This window comes from Egretta garzetta, unplaced genomic scaffold (assembly GCF_000687185.1).
Source record: "Egretta garzetta isolate BGI_Z169 unplaced genomic scaffold, ASM68718v1 scaffold16, whole genome shotgun sequence".
NCBI classification, from domain to species: domain Eukaryota; kingdom Metazoa; phylum Chordata; class Aves; order Pelecaniformes; family Ardeidae; genus Egretta; species Egretta garzetta.
Window position 1 is genome coordinate 3739686 of NW_009260022.1, and position 25862 is coordinate 3765547.

The window sequence follows — 25862 nt, forward strand, 5'->3', positions numbered from 1 at the left end:
AGAATATAGCATTGACTAACTTCACAAGATTTTGAAATGCAAAGCCATCTGTCCACTGTTCAGTAAATGAAGCACCATGACGAACTGTTGTAAAATGCCCCAGGCGTAATCTGTCTTGCATGCTCTTCTCTCTGCTTGCCAGCTTTTCCTGTGTGCTCTAAGAAAACAAAAAAATATTCATATTTAGTAATACTAAAGTGTTCAAGAAGTCAGCAAAACACTCAGGGCTTTTTCCTCCAACAACTTTCTAAGGGAGGAATAGAGGAATAAAAGGAGAGTAGATGAAAGTATCTTTTATTACTTTACTCCATTTATTCTAATTTCTGCAGAACTCAAAAGATCTGTAGTTGTCAGAATTGGTAGTAGCAATGATTTGTGCACAAAAAAATTTGAGTTTGACTCAGTTTTCCCATAAAGTCTGCTGTTCTTCATAATTAACAAAACATTTTGTTTGTAAATACAGCAAAACTGATAGAGTATCAGCATCATACATTAAGATTATGTCTGCACATGTCTATTACACTAAATGAGCCTGCTTAGGTATCAGAAAGAGGACACCTACTAAGCCTGGAAGCTCCCTTGACAGAGCATCTATGTTACTACTTGTACCAAACTGACTGAGCTCACGAATCTCTAAGTGGGAAGGCACTGCAGGTAGACTTAACTGCAATCAGATATTCACTTGCAGTAATAGAAGCAGATGCCCTTCTCGGGACCAGTCACGACGACCACAAGCATCCTTGGGATGTGATAAATGACTGAGTCTGCCTAGTCTGCTTCAGCACAAGAAGAAAGCACTGTGAACACTGCTGAAGGACAGAAACTTCCTGAATTGTTACAAATGCTTGCTTCTTATGAAATGCCTATGGCCCCAAAACACACACACACACACACACACACAAAAAAGTGAGAAGTTGGTAGAATTAAGGATCTTTGTACAAACAGCTTCTATACTGAAGAGGAGGCCCACATGGCCTTTCACAATAACTGGCCTATGTGATATTCTCAGTCTGAACGTGCCTACCCAGCACCATGCTGAACAGATCTGATGCATCGTTTCCCTGCATTCCCCTCATGCTGGAATTTAAAAAAGACTGGAATAGTTTATTATGGCATGCTAGCGAGGAAACTCTCTAAGCCTCTAATGGATCAGTTTGTGCCCTTGTGTCTGAGAGCAGCATCTAGCGGACAGTGTTAGGGAACAGCCTTGGCTGTCAACCTTAAACTTTGCTGTATCCTAATCTGTAAGAAGATGATTTTCTATACACTTTTTGTTAAGATTTTTTTTTTAAATAAGGCTATTTTAAAGAAGAGGGAGAGAAACAAGGTATCCTTGTCTTCTAAGAAATTGATGCTAGTTTAAATATAACTGGCATTAAATTTGAAATAAATATTTCTTTCATAGCAGTATGAAGGTAAACTGCCACCTTAATTTCCTTGTTTCTATTAATTCTGGGCTAACATAGCATTTTTTCATTTTAGATCAAAAATTATCTCAGCCACTTCAGTGTCTCACAAAGAGATTTTATCCATCTTCTCTCCACAGCAGATACATTCAGAAATTTTTTCATCCACTGGAACATTATTCTTAAAGTTTGTCCAGAAAATTGGCCACATCACATCCTAAATTCTTATCTTTTATGCTTTGCTATATCTGAATTACTCATGACGGGACTCCCCCCCACCTTAAATTAAAAAAAGGTACATTTTCCACGATCTGAAGAAGGCTCAACATTTTATTTTGGCTACTCAGGCTTATAAAAACACTTACTGCCAGCTAAAGACCATGCATATGAACTTTCTGTCTCAGAGAATAATGTGAAAAAGTTAAAGTGAAAATGGAGGAATCACAATGGAGTTCTACAGCACCTTCACAATTTTTTACCACAGAAATTTTAAAAGCGGTAAACTTACCTTTTCAATTAGAAGCTTCTTGCTCATTGAAATACATTTGTTTAACCTTTCTTTATATTTTTCAAGTAGCTTTTGTTGTTCATCTATTTGTCTTCTAAGATCACAGTTAGCCTAACAAATATACACACAATATAAGAAAAGATGTATCATCACAGTATTTTTTAATCAGCTGTCACAGAAAATAAAGGTATCTACCACCTTCACATGACTGAAGTAAGGAACATGCATAAACATATATGTATATATATATACACAGGTAAAAACCTCATTTCACAGATCTATCCCAATCTGTAGAAGGTCTTGCTTTCTTTTTTTATTTCGTTTACACTGAGCTGCATTCTGTATTACAGAGCATACGGTATGTAAGTAATATATAAAAGCATTCTACTGATCACTTTTCCAGCCCTCCAGTGTTAAACTGGAAGTTTAATTTTAGTTCTGGATCCTTTATGTCCGATTGCTGAAGTCATGTGAAATCCTAACATTTTTAATTCAAAAGCAAACAAAAATTCACAATGATAAAAGTTTAAACTATCTTAGTAGAAAGTTTAACAAGTTCCCTACATTCCAATTATATTTAACTTATTACCTTAAAGAAAACACAGCAATATTATTCTGTTTAAAAATAATTCTTTTCTTACTTTCAAAGGTTAGGTTTGTCTATCCCATACTGTTGAACATGTGCTAAAAGAGTCTACATGTACAATTTTACATTGTATGATTGCACAGGTTAATATGTACTTGTCTACATATAAACACTAAACAGACTATTACTTGTGAATACAGGTTTTTTTTCTTCATATTTCTATATATCACTTCTTCAACATTTCTTTCAAGAACACAAGTATTACAATTATTTTTCTGAAAACAGGTCTTAAGAGCATAGTATAGCATAGGTTTCTTATTAAAAGCAGTTATTTATTGCCCATAATAATTTGTCACAATCAACTCCATTCTGAAACTGCCAACAGTTGTCCCACTGATAACTGCTATTCACAATTAGAACAACAAAAATCCACCTGTTACGTGAAATTATATTACGAACTTAAGGAATTAATCAACTGCCTGAAAAACACCATCAGCTTTATTTGTACCTTCAGGAAGTCCATAAACATATTTAATCATTAACAAGTCCTAGCACAGAAGCAGAAAAAAGCCCTTATGCATTGCATTTTATAAATTTCTCGGATTTTCAGAAAAAAATTTCACAAAAAACAGAAACTTGTTTCAACTTTTAATTTAGGTAACTCCAGGACAATTTTTAAATCCCAGGATTATTCAAACATTTAAAATATTCACCTCAGATTCTGCCTGTTGTTCTGAATAAACATCTGTACCCCACATCTAACACTTACCCTGAGTAAGTCATCTATACGACCTTCTTTCTTTTCCAAGTCTTGATTTTTATTACTTTCTAGTGCAGCTAATTTCAGCATTGTGAGATCAGTCTAAAAAGAACATTTTGAAATATTTATCCTTTCCTTTAACAATCACATCATTATTTTTCTCATGTTTGTTACACAGAGAAATAAACTACTTAAAACATTCAACAAGACCAGTGCATCTTATTTTTATGTGTTTTCAAAGAGGCATGGAAGGTTCTTATTCAAAACTGCTTTCCCTCTTCATGAAGGTGACTGTGAACAGTTGGGACAAACTACTAACATGTTAAAAGGTTTCATCACTAACTGAAAAGTTATTGTTCACAAAAAAGCATATAAAACAGGGCAAGAACGTAAATGTCGCCAATTACTTTAAATTCTCTGCATTTGGTCAACAGGTGAAGTAGCCTTTTTCTGACTAACTTGTGAAAGATAGAACAGATCACATCAGAAACAGCAGAGAGGATAAAACAGTTGCCTTTGGCTTTTGGAAGTCATGACAGAACTGTATCTTCATCATTTTGATTACCATCTCATTTTTCTTCTTCAATGTCATATTTTAAATGCGATATGACAACAGCAGCTGTCACTTCAAATACTGCCTGAAAAAGCAGCTTCTACTTCTAAGATCACACAACAGTAAAATCTTGAGCAAAAGCCTACCGACGACATGGTCATCTAACTACTCATGAAGTGCAATGCTGGAAGCAGAGCAAGTGCAGAATACAAAACTAATCAAAGAGATTTAAATTATGAGCTGCTGAACTTAAAAGAAAAATGCTTTGGTGGATTGTAAAAAGCAAAGCTTTTGAAAGCCGTTAGGAGTTTAGAAGAAGTTGAAAGACAAAGAAATAAACATACCTATCATTTTTTTCTACAGTCTGAAATGATATAGGATAGCTCTACGCAAAAACAGTTACCTGAGTAATTTTAAAAGACAACTGCTTTGGTTGCGTGATAGGGTGGTCCCCGAAAGCTAATGAAGTAGGAGAAGGACTATTCTGTCGAACCTGGAACACATGAAAACAAAGGATTTTAGATACAACTGTAATATTAAATTATAAACACAGCCTTGTTTACAACTCTTGGCAGGAAAATCATATAGAATAGAAAATAAGAAAATAAGAAATAAGGTATCTTTATTTCAGGAGATACTACTTGGAGCACTGCATTGAGAGCTATCACTATGCTGTTATGTAACACTTGCAGTTTAGAAAGGATGCAATATATTCTCTGAGAAAACTAAGACTGTCACTTTTGGGAAACAGACTGAAAGATTTAAGACAATACATGCCTGACATAAGGTGATGTCAGTCTTACACAGACTTATTTTTCTGATTCTAAGCTTTCACAACTCAAAAATACAGTAATGTGAGTTATTTTTGGAATGGTTATTTCCCATAGGAGTACCAGAAAGGGGAAGCTAGGGCAGATCAGAACACAAATTCCATTACTGAAACTTCCCAAAACCCACTAGTTTGTGTGAATGAGACCATTTTCAAGCCAAATTCCACAATCTGTATTACACTCCATACTGTTTGCAAGAAAAACAGGATGCCTGAAGTTGAAAGTACATGAAATAAAAGCTGAGGTCTACCAGCAGAGAAAACAAATCCATTCTGTAACTGGCATAATTTATTTGTCCATTTAGTCACATGTGGGTATGCTTAACACCAAAATTATGCGTATGAGAAGGGAAAAAATTAACTAGCATGACCAACAAAGAGAATTTTAAAAGGATACAAGCAAATGAGGTGTCAATGATTTAGAAACTCATGATTTATCGAAAGCTAAGCTTTTAAAGTCCCAAGTTAGGGGTTCAGTTTCCTCATAAGTAACAAAAATCCTCCCCTTTTTTGTGTTGTGAATAGATGTCATAAGAACATTTTAACATTTAGTTGACATTTTACATAATTAATTTGTATTTAAGAATTATGTTTTAGAAAAAAAAGTCCCAGTGTTAACAGAATTGTTTAGTTTTAATATTTAACTTGATCTTTTTTCTTTTTTTGCTGTTGAAAGAATGAATTCCTTCCCAGGATTCCCTCCTTTGAAAACTGTTCCCTTGAATACAGATTCTTTTCAGTTATGCTACTTATAGACTATGAAAGCATCTCCAGCAGTTATGAAGTTCACAAACTTACAGAAGAAGGAGCGGAATGTGAATTCTGAGGAGATCGGATTGCAGGAGGTACGCCTCGCACTGGACTAGAGCCGTTTCCACCTTGGTACTGTAGAGAAGATATGGCCCTCCAATTAGTCAATCTTCTTATCAAAATACATTCTACATCTACTGAATGATGCAGCTCATCTGTACACAGAATTCGTAAATTACATTGTATTACTTGTATTAGTGTTGCCTTTGGCCATTTAAAGAAAAGCATGAAAGAAAATGGGTTTTGTATTTCAGCTCAGGCTGCACCAAGAGACCACTCCATCTCTACTTCAAGGTTTAATACTCATAAACTTACATTAAAAAAAAAAAAAGTATCCTTTCAAGAGGCCTGTCCATTACAAGAAAAATTTTTCTAACACCCAAAAAAAGTATAAAGTATATTTTAAAGCTAAAGTTAATTTTATAAACACACAAAAACCTCACCTCAAAATAGTCACTTATCTTGTGACCACGTCCCCCAATATTCTTTCCTGAAACAAATACATTAATACATTAGAATCGATTAAATATATTACTTACAGATGTGTCTTACATTTTTACTTATACAGTCATTATAGCAAAGTCTTACCACTTGTTAATTGGTTTTCTTTGATGTGCTAATATGTGATCTCCCTACTTAGATAACTAAGGGATTGGCCATATTCCATTCATTGAGAAATCAGAAATTAAGTGACACTTCAATTCCTAAACCAGATTAGTGCAGACTTAGCAGCAAGCCTAGACTTCTAGATAACTCATCTTTCAACCTGCAGATCAAACCTGTAGTGCTAATTCCCTCCCCTTTTCAAGCACCATCTGAAAGTTCACCCGCTTCCAAAATATCAAATTAACCAAGTCTATTAACATTGTATGCTCCAGCTGAGTTATTGTGCCCAAATGTTCAGCCCAAGGATTTCCTTAAGTGCCAGTAACAGTGTGGGCATGGAGGATAACAAGTATTTCCATTCCTCCCAACCTGATTATGAATTGGCTAACTCACAGGGTTAACTAGGGAGATAAATAGAGCGGAATGAGAGAGTAGAATTTCTTTTATCTTAATCAGTATTGACACTTCAGGAGCACCAATGTGAATTACCCTTTCTTCAATGTGAGGACCTGACCCATATGTGGCATTCCAGAGATCACACCGATGCCTTACCCAATGCCATAAATGCTTTCTTCTCTTTGGCCCTAAGACGCCTGGTAAATCTCAAGACCGTATTTGTCTCTTGTACGGGTCAGACTACCTGTTAGGAGACATCTTGAAAATGGACCATTGTTCAAAGCTTTTTTCTTTAGAGAAATAAATTTTTGCCCCAAACTAGGACATCATTAACCATAGGTCCAAAAATGTAATTTTGGACTTTTTAGCAAAAAATTTCAAGCTTTTCTATTGCTTCAGACCTGAATAATTCTTTCTAGTCAAATACGTCTCTGTATTGGCACTGCTGCATAACTTTGTGTCGCTAAGAAATACCACAAAGAAACAGAAACATTTGGCAGCCCTTTTTGTGTTGATTTTTAACAGAAATATTTAGATAAAATAATTCTAAAGACCTAGAACAGCACACAGCTAACTCCTCCAGTAGCTACTCAGTTAGCATATATATCACTGCTACTGCCCTCTAGCCAGCTCTTCACCTACTCTGTAATTCTACTAGTGATTTGTCTTCATGCTTAACTCGTATATATCGTTTTATCAAATTAAGATTTGCTTTCATCCAGATAAATGAGATAGACTGCAATCCTTTTCAGCATAGAAAAATCTATTCTATGTCATGTTACAGAAATCTGCACTGAAGAAATACATAACATTATTTTGGCACAGCCAATTATGAATAGATTTACACTGATTTTATCCCACTTCCCAACTACCTCCTTGGTCTAAACAATACTTTTCTTCAACACTTATGGATTATTTTGCATATTACAAAGTCAAAATCCTAGGCATGTAATATACAAGAGATGTATTGGTTGTCCCTTTTTCCAATACAAGAGCAGTATTTGCTGTGCTTCAACTGTACTGTACCACTCCAATATGCTGCAGTTTCCTAGGCCAGTTCCTTGAGAATACTGCAGTGCAGACTATTCGGTTTCACTGCTGCCAACGGTAAAATAGTAATTATGACACATTATAATTGTGTTGTCTATGCCAAAAAGTTCCTAAAATTTCTATCATCTCTAATTTCAACTCTCATTGGTAGCAGGAAGGATAGGCTCCTAGAACAATGGAAATAGGAAACTTCATTTAAGTTCTTTGAAAAAAGCAGGTCTCTACGAAGCAATTCTTCTTACAAAGAAACTAATTTTAGTCAAACTACGTAATTCTTCTACCAATAGCATGTGGCATCATGAAGACTTCCAGATATGGAGCCCATTGATACGTATCTGAAGTGACAATTCCTAGCTCAGTTAGAAACAAAAAAAGCTAATACAGGTGTTATCAAAACTATGTCCTCTCCCCTTTTGATGAATTTTTGTCTTGAGGTTAAATTTCCACCATTCCTCCCCCAAAAGTCACATTAAAGAGAGGAACAACAAAAACTATGCTTTCTAAATATTAATTGGAAATGGGTCTTACGCTGGTTTCCCCATCCTTCTAGACAACCACACTGTACAATAATCCATAGAAAAGGAAGAATAAAATTCAATTTTTAAATATACCTGAAAAACAAGCAATCAGATGTTATAATCTGTAATCCCTTTTCCCCCTTACCTACTGAAAAGAAATACAAACACAAAGCTATTTTGGATAAGAAGAGCTGCTACAATTCTTAAAAAGTACACAAGAGTTGTATCATAGCTGCAAGTTACAGATGCAGCAGCACATGATTTTTATGGGCAATTACCAGCCCAGTTCAGGTTTTACTTGCCCATCACTTCCAGTGACAAATGAGGGAGTGGGTGGAAGATTTATCATCCAAAACCAAACACCTGTCTTACGCAAGCAAAAATACAGAATAGTTAAGGCTAACAGCCAAAACTTTGTGCATTATAGTTTGATTAAATACATGCAATAGCTATCTAATTAATTTACATTTTAATTTACCTTGGCTGCTTTCACTCTGAGTGTCTGCTTTTCTTTTTCTTCCTCTGGAAGGTTCTGACTGTTTCTTCTCTGGAGTCTACAAACAACAAAAAGAACATGATACAACAGCAGCTCTGTTTGTTTATATTATTGCTATACTTTTGTGAAATAAATTTAAATCCTCATTCATAAAATATGATTTCACAATTCAGCAGGGATGTAATTTCAGATCTCAGTTAAAGTATGATCCTTGGTCAATCAGATAAATACAAGCTAGAGAAGATATTTAAGAAAGTGACAATTAATTCTTAAATAATTTCCCAAAAGGCAATTCTACATATTCATTGTCAAGCAATTATACCTTTTCATCCATTCTGGGGTTTCTGAACACCCAATCTGGTTTCACTTATGGCTACATTTTACCAAGAAATTCAGATTATAGTTGTAGATGTTTTAAAGTGTAATACAAAGTTCTAATGCTTCAATAGGAAGCCAATAATGTAACTCATTTTTGGAAGTGCAGAAGTCATCTCCAAACTAATATAAAACGTGGATTTCCAGAATCTGCTTAGGATTTAAAAAAAAAAGAACTGCTCAAAATTTGAATATCTATCCACTTGGAAAGTGTCACCATCCCGTCCCCATCATATTTGTATCTCAACAAAGTAAAAGAAAAACACCAATGATAACTGAAAAAATACAGATCTGTTAAATTTTTATTCCAGAAATATTATATATAGTTGCCTAGAAACTACAATCAGCATGTACAACACAGGTAACAAGAAAGGGCTGCAGTCAGAAGTATCTCTAAATTATATCTGCTCTCCCTTGATCTGAGGATTTGAACCAGTTAGTCTCCCCAGTGCAAGTTAAATTCTACAAGCTGCTTTGGTTCAAGGAAGAGATACTGCAGCTGTGTGTGTATCCAGCTGCCAAGCATTCTCACACCAGGAACTGGAGAAAGCACAGAACTCTGTTTTACAATCAGAAAATCAATGGTCCGTAATACCTCAGACTAAATTTGAGATCAGTGATAAGATGCTTCATTTTTTTATGATACCATCATTTTATCATTTCACTGTATTTGTCACTTTGTGCTCAAAGTATTCTTTCTCAATACAGCAAATGATATCAAAATGCAAATTTTAACCCATGTCTAAAAGGATTTCAAGTATGTTTCAGTTCCAAAATCTTCACATAGGTATCTTCAATTATAATTTTTCTACAAATATCCTAAAATATTTATTTAGGGGAAGAACTACTTTAAGCTACCTGTGATCCGTAGAAAATTAACAGTCTGTAAAAGAACACTCAGGACAAGAAAGGTCTTCCTTATCTATACCGTATATTTTTTAGAAGTTTTAGCTCTGCGGATAGCTTCATAAAAACACCTCTGGAAGTTTTACAATTGTAAATGTTGTATTATCAGGATACAAATTAAGTTCACATTACAAACATTTTATTTTAAATAATCTCTTCCAACCAAAATCTGCGTCTTTTACAGTGCTATCATACATTAGCAAAATGTACAACACAGACTCCTAGAAATGGAGTTATCTTAAGAGTATATGATTCAAAAAGCAGAAAGCATAGCTTAGAAATATTACTTTAATAATTTGCAATTACTGCCAGGTAAATAGGTAACATTAAGCTATCTTTCCACAAAACTAAATTGAAACTATTTAACCAAGCATTTTCATGTTAATCTTATTTTCCAGCTTTTATTTTTGCAGTTATCTTTCTAATGTAGTCAGTTTTACCTACCATATCAAGCAAAAAAAAAAAAAAAAAAAATCCAAAAAAGTTGTTTAAAAGCTAATTAATGACTAAACTTTTAAGATTTCCCCCACCAAAATTAGTTTCCAGCTACAGTGACTGGTCTTGTATTTGAAAACCAAACATTTAAAGGTGTTTATAGTTTTAAAACTGAAATTCAAGTAAATCATAAATGTCTATTTCCTTAAGCTCTTCTGATTTCTTTCAGTGTTTAATTTAACCTTCCAAATGAAAAAGTATTAGCACACTAATGAGGTTATTAATGAGGTTACCCAACAAGGTCATGCTCACCTTTTCCAAGTACAACATTCACATGGCAACGTACAGCGTACATCAATCACTAGAAAATGTTCTCCAAAATCCTTTCTAATGAATGGAACCATAAGAATTACAAGAAACTGAAGACTAATGGGACTAAGGAGTATCCCCCTGATAAACGAAGACTGAAGTTACTTTCAGTCACTTCAGGATTTACATACAGCCAAGATTTAGATTAAAATCCCACTATTTCATAAGCAAGGCAAAATAGTTTTGAAGTTACCCAAAGTTAGATTGTAAAGCTATGTTAAAGTTACCCACAGCTTGGCATATTAGCAGAGCCTCATACATCATTTCCCCCTCAATGTTAAAGGGCTTCCCCTGAGTCTTCTCTTCACTTTTAGAGTCTTAAATCTTGGCTTTTCACATCCTCTTTTATAAAATAAGCGTTTCTAAGTACCAATACTCAACTAGTTAATTTCCTTTAAAAAAATACTCAGATAAGTATTTTTATATATTTTATGTATAGTTAAGTATTTTCTACCATTATTGTAGGACTGGTAACAGCATAGGTTGGGAAATTATTTTTGTAGAGGGAAAAAAATTAAAATTATGTGTAATACATCAAAATTTTATTTTTTTGTCTCTCAACACTTAAAACTCCATTATGCTTAATAGTTACGAGTTTTTTACTTGTTAATATTTTTCATATGCATAATGAATGAGTTGATAGTTTTCCACAATTACTTTCTTCTAAATCCTGCCCTCTCCTCAAAGCTTTACAACTACAGCAAACAAATACAGCAGTGCTGTTTTCCTCTGCAACACATTATAAATTCCAATTAGATCAAACCTTTAGTTACTTCTGAAATTACATTTATAATGTGGGTTCTGTACTATTGTGAACCGCAGCAACTAAACAGCTACAAGGAAGCAGAGCAAAACATTTAAATAACTAATCAAACTGGAGAAATCACAGACAAAGCTGTCCTCCTTTAAATAATTCATTATCTACAGAGAATAGAAAATGCTAGCTATAAATAAAAGAATGTATTTGTAACCAAAACAAGGAGGAGTAATCTACTTCAATAAGGAATGGTGGGGAAGGCCAAAATATTGGAAGACTACCAGAAGCACTTGTCTACAACCTGAGGTAGCCAATTTAGGATTTATCTTAACTACAAGTAGCTAATACACAATCAGTTTAAGATCTATGTACCACAGCAACAAAGCATTTAATAAAATAAAAGTAATGTATACATTTAAAAAGAAACTGGAATACAGGTCTGGATATTAAGATCAAACATCCAGCTAATGTTTATCACTCACAATGCTGAACTGAATCCAGAATAAAGCCTGGTTTCAAGTTGTTTTGCAGATCGAAGTTTACCTCCATGAAGTGTCTCAATTAAAACTATTATTCAGGTAAGTTGCCCCTCTTCATACACCCATCAGACAGAAAAAAAGACTACAGTTCCAATAGTTGTATTTTCTGCAATCCCGTGTGCAAAAAAGTAAAAAGGAAAAAAATTCACACCAGAAAAACAAAAAGGGGTGTATGCATGGGAAGCCTGCCTTGTTTTGAAAACTAAGTGTGAAAAACTTTATTTCTTTTAATGTGCCACTTAGTGATGAAAGCACAGAATGATGACATGAAAGTACCATCACAATTTGATCATAAACTGACATTCTTGCTAGAAATTAATTTCAATGATTCTGAGATTTGCATTTCTACCTTTCTTTTTTCCCCCAAAATCTGTAGTAATACAACAGTTTTCTCTCAACATCAAATGATGGCACTGCTTCCCATATAAGTCTTTGTATTTCTACACTACCATCCACAAGAGGAATTCCCTATTATTATGAAAACTTCATTGTCACACCATTAAAACAAAAAATAATCCCACAACCTGTTTGCAATATTAAGAACTAAGGTGTATTTTTATAGGATTATAGCAGATCAGTAACTAGATGTTATTTTAAGAACAGAACTCTAAGAACTTACTAACATACTTGGTATTACAATTATAATTTAATTTAAGTGAATACAACTGACAACTTCTGAAAATGGGTCAAGAAGTCATGTTTCATTATTCAATGTCATTTAGACTCATGGTACAGAAAACACAGAAGAAACCTGGAGCACTGTGCAATGGAGATCTATGCAGGGACTTCTTAGAAAAAAGATGTATTTCTATTTTAGAATTATTTTTTTTTTTTAAATAAATTATCCCAACCCAGAAGCTTGGCTTGACGTTAAAGCAGAGACTGAAGATATGGGTCGAACTTTCAAATTTATGTGCCTTCAAAAAACCTTGCCTCCGTATCTCATGTAACCAACTCTAATACAACATTTTTTGACACCAAGAAGTTATTACATGCATAGTCAAGTGTTCTGAGATCACTTGACTACTCACAGACACGTTTTTCTGTCAAGGAATTGCAATAAAGCATCGTAACCTTCAGGCTACTGCAGCACATTTCCACTCCCACACCTACATCAGAACTGCATCACTGCAACGCTGCCCCAAGTATTTCTAGGGAAAGCCATGAAGAAAACCAACAGGCAGACAGACTCTTCTGGTTAAGAAAACAGCCTACATACAATTAAAAGGAAAACCTAGCTGGAAAAGGAAATGGGAAAAAAATCATAGCAGAGCCTTTTTCAAAGAGAAAAACATGAAATCACACATATAAAGTGTTATAAGGTATGGGTCTTGGAAACCAACTAAAGTCACTTGCTGGTCCGCCCAGTATAAAAGCAAACGTCAGACAGTGTCTCATAGCGATTGAGTGAATGAACAATTGAGACCCAAAATAAAGATTTAACATGTGAAAATAACGTCGCAAGCACATTCCAAACAACACTCCCTCTGGTGTGACACATACTCAAACACAGATCTAGCCTGGGATAGAAATACGCTCTTGCTTACAATGGGTATAATCTTATCAACGCAATCTGTGACGTACACAGGCAAAACTGTCAGAGGGGCTCACCGACCTCAAAACAGGTAAATAAGAGCTGCATTAGTGCAACTATGTCAGTGCTGATCACTACTAGGAAAATCTTACACTCCAGGGAAGCCTGCCCTCTGCACATTAAAACCGATTAAGAGTATGAATCCTTTTTTAGATTATGAAGTGGTACTAGGTAGGAAAATACATAGTGACAACTCCAGCTTTTACAAATACAGATGGTATCTACTGCCTGATCCTGGAGTAAATCCATATTTTTAAAGAAAACATAGCAAACTAGTTTATAGAGTATTTTAAAAAATGCAGTCAAAGACTAGTTCAAGTTTATCTGTGCTGATGACAACCTTATTACTTATTAAATAAAGACAGCAAACTGTTTAAGCGTTTTCAGCTCCAAAAGCTGTATGTATATCTTCACAGCATGACTACACAGATAATAAAGAAGCAGAAGCAGCTACTTTCATGACCAAAAATATGAAGAAACTTTTTATAAAGTCACGTCTCCTCCTCCAGGAGATGGTCACTTTTAATAACGTATGCTTTTTCCTATGTATTTTGCATTTAACTTTAAAAGCTTCTATATCAAATAAGGCATCAAAATGCAATATAAAAGTATGACCTGTTAGCATTAATATTTTGAGGTCACAATGAATCTGCCCCATATACTTACCTCTGATTCTTTATCACTTAAAGATCCCAAGCTTCCAAAACTGTGATTTGAACTTTCGTTATTTGTTGAGGCCTACCAAGACAAATAAAATACTAAGCATTATAAAACAGATTTATAAAACAGTTAATCCACTATTATCACTCACAGTTATAACAAGTAACAGTCACAGAATTTCATGCTTGCAAGGAAAAATTGATTAATTGTAGAGCAATTGTGACTTGCAATGGAGATAGGAAGTTTGACAGGTGGATATTTTGACAGGGCACAGTAAATTCTGTTTCAATTGTTTTTAAGCCAAGTAAAACCCTAGAACAATCAAAAAGTTTCAGTCTTGTTTGACAATAGGAAAACATCCAGTGGAAAACCCTATTGAATGATTCCTCTGAATGGACTTAAAAAGCCAAGAATGCTGAAAGTGCTGGAGACTACTAAAATTTTCATTTTTCAAAGAAAGAGAAGGTTTAATTTTCTCCAAGACAGACACCAGGCTACTGCAAATATATTTTTTTTAATCCATTCAATAACAGAAAATTGCAACCTGTTGACAATATTATTCTATATTCTTAAAACAAACCATTTCTCCCAAAGCAAGAAATTTAGACTAGTGAGAAAAAAGATAAAAACTGTGTAATAGTCTCAAGTTGCAGTATTTATTAGAAATTTTCTAAGGCTGAGTTATTCAGAGATCTTTTGAACACAGAATGGCAACAAGGAAATTTTATTGGAAGAGGCTGTTCCATGTTCATATAAAAAAATGCCAACATCAGTTGAGCTTCTTTTTATTAAAAGAAAAAAAAAATCTTGTACCAGTGGATCATTCTCTTCCATATAGGAAGGCAGAACAAATACTGTGAAGTGAAACAACTAGTTCCAAGGCAAACACTCAGCTTGCTTCAGAGCACTAAATTCCAGCACTGCATCAGTTTGCAGGACAATACAGATCCATGACATCTTCTGAATAAGTAGATCACCTCTGAATTAAAATTTCTGGAGAAGTGTTAACTAAATGCACAAAATTTCTGTGTGTGCTTCTCCTCCCCCCTCCCCCCCGGCGCAGCCTCTAGTATAGAAATGTCTGTATGTAGTTCTTCCTTGTGATCTCTCAGTATCTGGTCATTGGAGTCAGCTATGACAATAATCTCAGTAAGCTATATGCACGTTTCCACCCTTGCTTGCTGAAAGAGCTTGAAGACAATTCCAGAACTCTTCAGTAAAACAGTAGGTAAGGGTAGGCTTTCAAAATAGTAGTCCCAATAAATAAGTGTCCATCTCAATTTAATTACTAGAAGAATAATGACCTAGAATGTTTCCAAAAATAACCAGTAAGTGCAGCTGCAACCTCTATATTGTCTTGCTAGGTTAGGAAAACGAGAATGTGGTACGGTTGAATTTGGATATGTATGTGAAGAGAAAGTTTTCTCTTTTTTGCCTTCAAAGTGAAATCAGACCAATGGAGATCAAATTTATACAACACATTTTCCCAGTTACCTCTGCACATCAGATCAAAAAGGTTTAATCAGATCATTTAATAAAAATCAGAGAAAACTCTCTCAACAACCTTCACCAAGACAAAATACTATATTTAAAAAAAAAAAAAAAATCATATTCCAAAGACAGCCCAGATCAGCTACTACACTTCATATTAACTGCTTGGATACACTGAATGGTCAGAAATAAAAGAAATACAAACAAAACTGATATAATTGCCATTTTACTGATGGTGGGATAAACCACAGGACTAGATATCGGTATTCCTCACTACCTCCCTGCCTCCCAAAACCAAACAAAAAGTAGCGGGAAAAAGAAGACAGATTGAACTATATAACGAAGATAATTTGTGGAATGTTTCTGGTCAAAAGTAAGAACAACAGTGCCTTAGGTGAGGTTCTGTATCGTTTAGAAGACAGGGGTAGTATTATCTTCTGCAAACAATTATCAAAGTATTTGGTAGTATTTAAAAAAAACCCAAAACTTTATCCAGCTATCCATTTGCAAACCAACTGGGTAAGATACAATTATCTGTTCAAACAGATCTTGGAATCTGTCAGGGACCAGAAATTTATGTTTTACATGGTAGAGTGAAATAGGAAATTAGCTGGTGGTTTGGGTTGGTTTTTTTTTTTCTCTCCTGCCTAATTTGAATGAACAGAGAACCTGAAAGCAGAATGTAATTTGGGTAAAAGTGAAATCAGCTGAACAACAGACAACAAAAAAAGACTTGAACAGATTTATGGAAATGGTAAGCAGCGACTCACAGGGGATCAAAGTTCAAAGAAAAGGAACCCTAAGAAACTTGATTATTACTTTTAAAGAAAATGTATTACACAAACAGCAGTAGACAGATTCTGAGGAGGAAAGACTGGCAATAAGGCAAGGGACCAACAGAGCTGTATCAAAAACTAATAGAAGGGTTTATAAATACACTGAAAGTTAAATGAAGTTAAAAGAAGGTACAGATCTAGTAATGAAAAAGGACAAATAGTCATTTGAATTATGAGCAATTACAATGAGCTAATAAATTAGGGGAGTAAGCAGTACTAGAGAACCCAAGGAAGAAACAATGATAGGCCAGAATTACTGGGTTTGTCTCTATCTGATTTTAATTGTAAGCTATGGCAATTATGCATTTTTGCAATTGTAATTAGAAGGCAATTAAATAAAAAGAGAATAGTGCATCAACCACACTTGTCAATCCAACCTGATTCCTTCCCCTGACCATTTAACTCACTTCTTGGTTAAGATGGTAGTAACAGTCACCTTTTTTACAGCTTTGCAACAGTTACCTTCATGTCACTCTCAAAAACAAATTAAGACGACATGATGCAAGATCACTATACACCGATTTCAGTTCTTTATAGTTTGTTAGTAGTCGTCAATATATCACATCTCCAGAAATTTCATCAACATCTGCTATCAGGTAGTATTTTGTTCTGTAATCTACAGTGGTAATTAAAAAGTGGAATAGAAAGTGAGAAACACTAACCAAGTTTGTGTAAAACACTTAAAATACAAGGGCACTGCAAACACTTTAGAAACAGAAATCTAACGTGCTTTGGTCATGGGGGAAATGTGCCTAAAAAATAGTATTGTATCTCTAACATTAAGTACTAGGTGAAGAACATTCAAATGCACAAATACAAAATGGAGTACCTCTGTCTAGGCAATAGTATTGCAGAAATCAGTCTTGGAAGTTGAAGCCAGTAACTTGAACAGAATTTTTAATAAAGGCTAATTTATTTTGCAGATGTATCAACTGAAGGGTAATATATGACATATGGAAGGTAATTAAGCCCTGCTATTCAACGTTCATAAGGTTTTTCTTCAAGTGTTGCATCCTGGATTAGATACCAATAGACAGACTGCACAAAGTCTACAATGAAAGTAGGTAAAATTGATACAAATATCTGGAAGAGTTGAAAGAATTTGTTAATCTAGATGTATTAGTCTTCAAACAAGTTTAATCTTAAAAACAGAGGTCACAACAGACTCCCTGTGTCTGTTTCAAGCCAAACGGTAAGTAGTTGGCCATCTGCAGAAGGGACAACTCCGCTTAAATACTAGGAAAAACTTCCGTCTCTGATCACATGTGCACTGGAGCAAAACCACAAAAGAGCCTGTATAAGCCCATTCTTTGGTATTCTTAAGAACAATTCAGTGTCCGTATGTCATAGATAGGCTCAGGATAAACAATCTTATCTCAAAGCAAAATAACAGACTAACAAGGATTTTACTGAGAGCCTCTTCCAACCCAGTAGTTTTGCAAGTAAATCACATGGGCAAAATACAAGTGAGACTGTGAAATAAATTAGTATTTCAAAGATGGTAGATCTGGATGACTGCTCTTAGAACTTACTTTAGCTCCAACACTGCAACTTCCAGTACTCCCAGTGCTGCCACTTACTACTCCTGTAAATCTTGCCTCTAACAATTCTTGTCTTCTTGGGTCCAGGCTATGAAGCTCATCCATTGCTCCTAAAAAAGATAAATAAATTCATTATATTCTCTAATATTTGCAGTGGAATATTTTACAAACAAGCCAAACATACCACAGGCCTATGCAAAGAAAGGATTTATACCCTCCACTTGACAATGATTCTCCATCTGTTACCTAATAATGAATGTACCCAATGAATTCCAGAAATTCTGGGGAAAGTTTTGTGTGTCAGAATAGCCTTGTCAATTTTGGTGAAAACTAGAACCTGTTAAGAAGCTTGTAAGACACACGGAGTCTGCACCATGCGATACGCCAACCAGGCAATTATTTATAGATTAAAAACTAGCTGACAGAAGCAAAATACTTTCCAGCATAAAACCTCCTAATTCTGCAATCCCCTTGTTTTCCATATCATTTAAATTGTTTAGGTTATCAAAGTAGCAAAGTCCAAGACAAACAAGTAAGAAATCATAGGGGGAAAAAAGGAAAATCAGAAGGTAGATAGATCACAGTCCCCAACACATGCAAGGGAATGTAGGGCTATAGGGAGGTTCAAAGGGCAGAGGAGCAAGGAGCAGGATCAGCAATACGGAAGGAGCCAAGAGTAAGAGAGACCCTTGCACAGGTGGTGCCTCCGACAGAGCCCTGCTAAAGGGGGTAAAGCAGTGCCGCTGGCATCGGCAGGGAAAGTAAGGTGGAAGGAAATGGAGGAACAAAAGGAGTTTCTGATGAGCTCAGCCTACATGAGTAGGCTGCAACATGATGTGCAGCTTTCTAATTTGTATTTAAATCACTTACGGCTGTTTAATGAGTCTGAAAGATGATCTAGACAAATAGTCTTCCGTATTTATACAAACTGCGTTCTTTGTTTTTATCTTTTTGACTACTTGAACATTCAGTTTATCTTCAATTGGAAACATTTCAGTTGCTTTATTTTAAATATTATTTTAAAGAAGATATTTAGTGCCAAAATCTTTATGCACTATTTTAATAGCATATAAAGTGATATAGTCTCATTTTTTTCAACTAAGCACAAGTCTGTGCTTTTCAGTCCCACAGGACAACACAGCAGCTCAGAAAGTAATAACTATGTATATTCAAATGGTAATATGAAAAAAAAGCTTTTGGAATCCCCTTTTCATGAAAACTACAGTTTGCAAAGCTTAAGTGCTCCTATTAACTTCTACCCATCAGCTAAGCGCCCTGACAACCAAGGCATCAGCATAGCTTTCCTTACCTAAGACACGAGACACTTTCTTATACGACTCTTGGGTATCTCACAAAGCTTTAACATTCCAGCACTAGACAGAACTTGCTGTGCCACACACTTTGGCTGCTCCCTCCGATTCCTACACAGATTGTAAGCTCTCCAGGGTAAAGACTGTTTTACTATGTGTATGCACAACATGCAGAACAATCAGGAATCCTCTTTAAACTCTTGCTTCCTAAAACATGCTTGTGTACTGCTGCCAAGATTTTCAAAAACAAATTGTACACTTCTCATACGCCCAAAAAGATTTCTTACATTTACACATTGTGCAATAAGGCTTTTTCTTTTTTTTTTTTCTTTTTTTTTTTTTTTAAACCAATGAGTACAGCATACCTTTCCTAGTTTGTATGTATTCTATACCTTAATGGGAAAGTGTTGCTCTGAAAGAGCATAAGAAACTAATCACATCAGATATGTCAGGCAAATTTAAATTATTGTTTTGCATCATAACAGTAAAAGTGTTTAAGTGTAGGCCACTCCAAAATTACCAACTTTAGTTTACCAAAGTAACCCATTTAATGAAGCAGTACTAGTAATATTTTGATTTACTAGCCTACATGATAGTCACTGCCCACAAAAGTTCAGAACAGACGTAAAATTACTGACATAATTCCAGCAATTACAAACCACGCGTATATTACAGAAACAGATACTACCATACCTTATATTGTTTATTGTATGAAATACGGGAAAGCAATAATCACTGTAGATAGCTAAGGCTCATTCCAAGTGCTGCAGAGCAAAATTGATACTGCAGGTCTCGTGTACTAATGCACTAAATAGATCAGCACCCCTGGGTTACCTTACCAGTCAGAATGGTCATTTAGCAGGTAGAGGGGTAGTCCACAGCACAGATTAAATATAAAACTTTTTTTTTCTGCTCAGATTTTAGAACCTACACACGCTAATGAATGCACTGTATTCTCTTCGTTATTTCTGCTGGAGTGTTTTTTTGTCATTGCATTTGGAGGTTTTGGGTTGGTTTGGTTGTTGTTATTGTCGTTAAATATAAAAAAAAAGCAACACACAACACTTACACTGCACCATCCCTGTGATCTGAAGGACAAGACAGAAAAGCTGGATTCAAACCTTCTTTCAACACAGAGCAAATCCTAGGAAGATCTATTAAACCTCATTCATGCTCTCATTTAAAGGACACCATTCACAGCCAGACACACAGCTGTTTTTTCAAGAACATGCAGTTCTGTACAATCCTTCAGTTCTCAGCACAAGTTACCTGCTTTAACCATAAGCTTTAAGGCACTTCATCTAAGGGACAAAAAATAGAATTTTTTAAAACACCAGACTTTATAAAGTCTCCTGCTCACAGAACACCGTGCTGCTCACAAGACTGACACAACTTACAGTTTTGAAAATATACCCAGACTTCTGATTTGAACTAACTTCATTCCTACCCCTTAGAGCCAACTCACTAACCCAAAAGACATGCAACCACATTACACAAGTACTTACAGCATATTTACAATGACACTAAATGAGAGACTGGCATTGCTACCACCCACTGCCATTCCAACTACCTTCCAAAGAGAACACCTGGAAGATTACCCCAAACTCACAGAAGAGTCCTGAAAAACTATGTTTGTTTATTTCTTGTAACCACTACAGATTTTGGAATGCTTCTTCTAGTATTTTTATTAAAAAATTACCAACACTACCTAGCTGTAGTATTTTTTGGGGAGTGGTGGTATCTTCCATATCAATTTATCTTTCATAACCATATACAGCCTCACCTCTAAAAAATAATATAAAATATACAGGTTTCTTGTCCTGAAAAGGACACTTTTCGCAAGAACTCTTTGAAAAGAATTCCAAAGTCCTCTGAGAATTTGTTAAGCAATGGGTTATGTCAAAAGTCAAAGTTATAAATTCAGAGAAGCAGTTTATAAGCTTTTTCATGGCATTCGGTATAATCAATTATATGGCATTCTACTTTATCAAAACAGAGATGGAAGGAATCTGAGGATTCTCCACAGCAGTTTGAATTTTTCAGAACTGGTGACCAGAAAACAATAAAGTACAACCTGTATTCCAAGGCCCCACACCTCCAAGTATACAGATACTTGCACAAGATTTGGTTATTTAACCAAACACTTGCTCATACCTCACTGAAACGGACATTTTAGGAGAAAAAGTTTAGCAGAGTTGCAACGGCAAGTCTTCACCTCCTAAAACTGGATCTTTTGGGATACACATGTACTACGATCGCTATCTCGAACGCTGCCAGACTAGAGAGCAGAGTTGCAGACCCAAACAAAAAGGCTTGACAGATCAGACATGTTTTTCTTTTCCACTAAATATGAAATCAAGCTCCAAGGCTCAATCTTTATCTTCAACTCTCTTATTACCCTGAATGGACTCTTGTTATCTGGCAATCAATTACAGCTTGGAGATGAAGAAAGATCAACAGCTTCACACATTGTCAGCTTTCTACAATGAAGATAAAGTTCATTATGCAGAAGCCAGATTCTTCTTAGAACAACCCTCCAGATGAGACTGAGGCACCCTTCTCCTGAATTCAAGGCCAGCACAAACCACCTTTCACTTCAGTGAAAGGCATACTGGTTTGGTCTGGTTTCTTTAACAGACTTATATGCATATAGCTTTTAATGCCAAAGCAAAGTAAGTTCAACACACAGACTTATCTATTGAAGTGAAGACGACAGCCCAAACGTAAATCTGATTTCCTAATGTGCTTGTACTAGGCACTCAGGTTGTATGATAACACACATGGTATGAGAATTACGTCCAACATTTTTAGGAACATTTCACATTAACATTGATAGTATTACCACCACATAGTCTCTTCGCTGACAGTAGCATCCTTTAGATCAATAAAGCTAACTAATATCCAGCTAAAAGGGTGAGGGGTGGGACAAGGAAGTAAAAACAGGTACACATTTCAAATGCAAGAAATGCATCCTGGAAAGCAGCTCCCCCCACACACCTTAAAAAAAAAAGAAAATAAATCAAAATTCCTTTAAAGATATCAAACAAGCTTTGAAGTTATGAACACCAGACTTTAAGCACAGTAACCATTCCAAGTATAGAAGCCACTGTTTAACAGCACTCCAATGCAATCCCTAAAGTCTTTAAGTAACTGTTTATTTCAATTTGGAATATCCTAAATATGCATTTATCTCATTATGCTGATGCTCTAATAATTTAACTTCATAACAATTGAGTATGACAGCTCTTGTCATTCTAGAATACACGTGTACCAGCAGATAAAAGGAAAGCTTTAAAATATCAAATGCAAAACAGACTACAGAAAATTAGTAAAAATACAGATTTTTAAATCCTTAAGAAGTCTCTGGGGGAAAAAAAAAAGCCCACACAATTACTTTACTTTTCTTCTTTCACCAACATGTCTCTGCATCTACTTTTGCATCCACTTTAAGTGAGCTACTCTCTTGTCTCATTTGGAAAAAAAACCCAAACCACCACCAAATCAAACCATGCACTCAGCATCATTCTTCTCTCTTACCTTTCCTAAAATCTGGACTTGCCTTATTGCAGAACCAACCAGAAAGGACTTTTCCGTTCTCCAGGAAAATAAGGTAATGAAGCTAACATTTCTGCCTCCAAGAAACCAAACTATTTGGTAGCAAACTATTTTCTGGTTAGGTAAACACTAGCAAGTCATCATCATGTTGATCAAGTTCTCTTCTATTAATAGTAAAACTTTCTATTTATTACAGTTTATACTTTACATATGCTTCAGTACCTTATAAAGCCAATGGAGAATAAAGCAACCCAGAAAAAGGTGTCAACGAAGGAACACACAGAGCTCTAAAATACAAGTCTCATCAAGTAAAAAAGCAAGGCAAACATAAATACAGTGAGAAATCAAACTGTATGGAGTGAATGCAAATTTCCTGATTTTTAAATTGGAAAAAATTACACCTGTTCCGTTTAAAATAGAACATTTGGGCTGTGAGATTGAGAAATGACTCAAAAAAACCCGCAAAGTTGACCTGTATTGCTAAATCATGTCTTGAACAGCCTTTCTTCCACAGCATGTTTTGGGGAATCACAGAAAACAGAATTGGAAACAGCCTTGAAAACTACTAATGTGCTAAGAAAACAAGTTGAGATGCTAGTATGATGGCATAAAGCCAAGCAGCAGTAATTTGAGAATTCAGTTCTAAGATAACAACAAAAGCACAGCCCGCCCTTAGCAGAAGGCTTTTAAGTGCATCGCCATCCAATGTGAACCACAACCCTGAGACCACAGTCATTCAGTACTGCGGCCTCAGAAGTCAAGGTCCCACTCAACCTAAATGAGCAGTCAGTAGGGCAGACAGCAAGATACAATCACTGAGATTTAAAATAAAACAAACTAAATCCCAGAACTATATTTACCTACTAACAATAGCTACATAACCAAAACCTACAGGACACCATTTACCAAGATCCCAGGGTTCCAGCTCTTCCAAAATACCTAACAGAATAACAACAAACAGCTACAGATTACCCATGACAAAGTTTAACCTGTAAATTTAGAAATGCTTTTTATCACGGGCTTTCCAATTAAGAGGACTAACTTCTTTTACAGAGAACTACATAGCTACTATAACCTCCAAACAACAGATGACGTGAAAAAGTACAGGGTACTACATTAGAGTTTAAAACCTTCGCTGTAGCTACAGTTGAACATCAGAAGTAGATGCAATAGAAAAAGGGGAAAACACATCCTGGTGTTCAAGTGAAACCAGCCATTTGGAAAGATCTTAAGCGATAAGAAATTCCTAATGAGAGAAACATATATCTAAGCCCAGGGTCAGGAAAGAACAGAATCCATTTAATTAATGAAGAGCCTTTTTAAATGCACAGTGAAAACGCAATATTTCTCAGTCCCTGAGCTGGTAACACTGAAGCACACAACAGAAGTAGTAGTCTAAAAATAGCATTTCTCACCGAAGTTATCTTCTCTATTTAGGCACTTCTGTCTCCTAACAAACACACACCCCCATCACTGCTAAGGTGCCTAGGTGAACTTAAAATGCCTTTCTTAATCTAAAGAGAACTTTTATTCCAAAACCTGATAATTTTAAAGTGAGAAAGACTGTGTACAAAAGAATGGGCAAAGGGATACAGGCAAGCAAAATGTGACTACTGCTTATGGGAGGCTGGTGGGTGAAAGAAGGGAGGGGAAAAAGCTGGATAATTAGCAGGCAGACAGATCAGGCTCTAGTCTACATAAAACCTGTGGGAGTGAAATAATGTAACAGGCAAATTTTGGCCTAAAAAAGCACAACTACGGTAAATTTAACAAATTATAAGAAAAAAAAAATCTTCCCTATAAACATCAGAAGGCAGCAGTTTTTGACAAATATGATTTGAAAATCCACTTCCAAAGCGCTTTTATAAAATTTGTGTCTGACGATTGCAGTTGTACATTTGTTGCATGCAAACTTGTTAAAGTATAAAGTAAAGAAAACAAGGTTTTTCTGAAGGGGAGGAAATAAACCCCAAACACAACAACTTCTTACCAATTTCCCAAGAGCTGGTTAGGTTGTTGGGTTACCTGGACTCTACCGTTCAACATTAATTCTCCTCGTGCTGAAAAAAAGAGGAAAATATTCCCTGCGTCCCTCCTCTCCCCAAGATGCAGTCTATTTCTTTCTGGAGGTCTTTTTCGAAGGTTTTTTCAAATTACCATAGCTCACTTTTAAAATTCTGTTTGAAGGTTGTTTACTTCACTTTTCCCAACAGTTCAACAGTCCAGAAATTTGATCTAAACCAAAGAAAACTTTGGCTGCTGGATAGATAAGTAATTTTCTGCAAATCATTCTACAACAGAAATCAATTCTCTAACACTAAAAATTGTAATCATCTTTAGACTTCATCTCCATGCTGCCACTTTTTGGATTTCAATTATCTGGCCAACAACCTGGAAAGGGGAAGTGAATTACGGAGAAATATGTTCCCGAGAAAACCTCTGCTAATGTCTTAAAGAAAGACTTACGAATAAACCACTTGGGCCAACTCCAGATCAGGTAGGAGACATTTGTGGGTAACAATTTAAGAATATTTAATTCTCTCCACCTTTCAGCTAGGCGCCCTATTCTAAGGATCCCTTGGCCACTGTGTGTCTCAGACGGCTCTAGGCAGCAGAGGCGAATTTACAAGTTGCTTACCAATGCCTTCATTTGGCCACAAACCAACAATATATACTTGCGTGTGGGTATATGCCACAAGGATGGGAACTCAGAATGGCTTGTTCAGAGCTCAGAGAGTGATTCATACAACAGAGAGAACAATAGCTCCCCAAGGGTCTATTCTATTGTAACTGGGGCTGAACCAGACATGCAACTATGTCCAAGGCAAGCCAGTGATGCCTCATTTCTGAAAAGTCCCTCTACCAATCCTACCCCTTAGAAGTAAAACTGAATTGCCTGAAAGCCACATGCGACTCAAGAGCGATGCACTGGCCTCCTGAAGCAACCAACAGCTCTTATTTCTGAGCAACAGCATT

General features: G+C 35.5%; 1 protein-coding gene across 4 annotated transcripts in view; it reads right to left on the reverse strand.

The window, feature by feature from the left end:
* TLK1 (tousled like kinase 1) overlaps positions 1-25862 on the reverse strand; it is a 61183-nt gene that overhangs the window by 26315 nt on the left and 9006 nt on the right. The window contains exons 1-10 of one of the 4 annotated variants that reach the window (XM_035896226.1): positions 24877-24897; positions 18013-18131; positions 14160-14231; positions 8501-8576; positions 5896-5942; positions 5441-5527; positions 4217-4306; positions 3270-3362; positions 1915-2025; positions 21-157 (exon numbers count right to left, since the gene is read on the reverse strand). In XM_035896226.1, coding sequence (XP_035752119.1) covers positions 21-157; positions 1915-2025; positions 3270-3362; positions 4217-4306; positions 5441-5527; positions 5896-5942; positions 8501-8576; positions 14160-14231; positions 18013-18126 — 827 coding nt within the window. In that variant the 5' untranslated portion in view covers positions 18127-18131; positions 24877-24897. Of the gene's footprint in view, positions 1-20; positions 158-1914; positions 2026-3269; positions 3363-4216; positions 4307-5440; positions 5528-5895; positions 5943-8500; positions 8577-14159; positions 14232-18012; positions 18132-24876; positions 24898-25862 lie in introns of those variants that run through there. The other 3 variants (XM_009640771.2, XM_035896227.1, XM_035896228.1) reach the window with 3 other exon arrangements.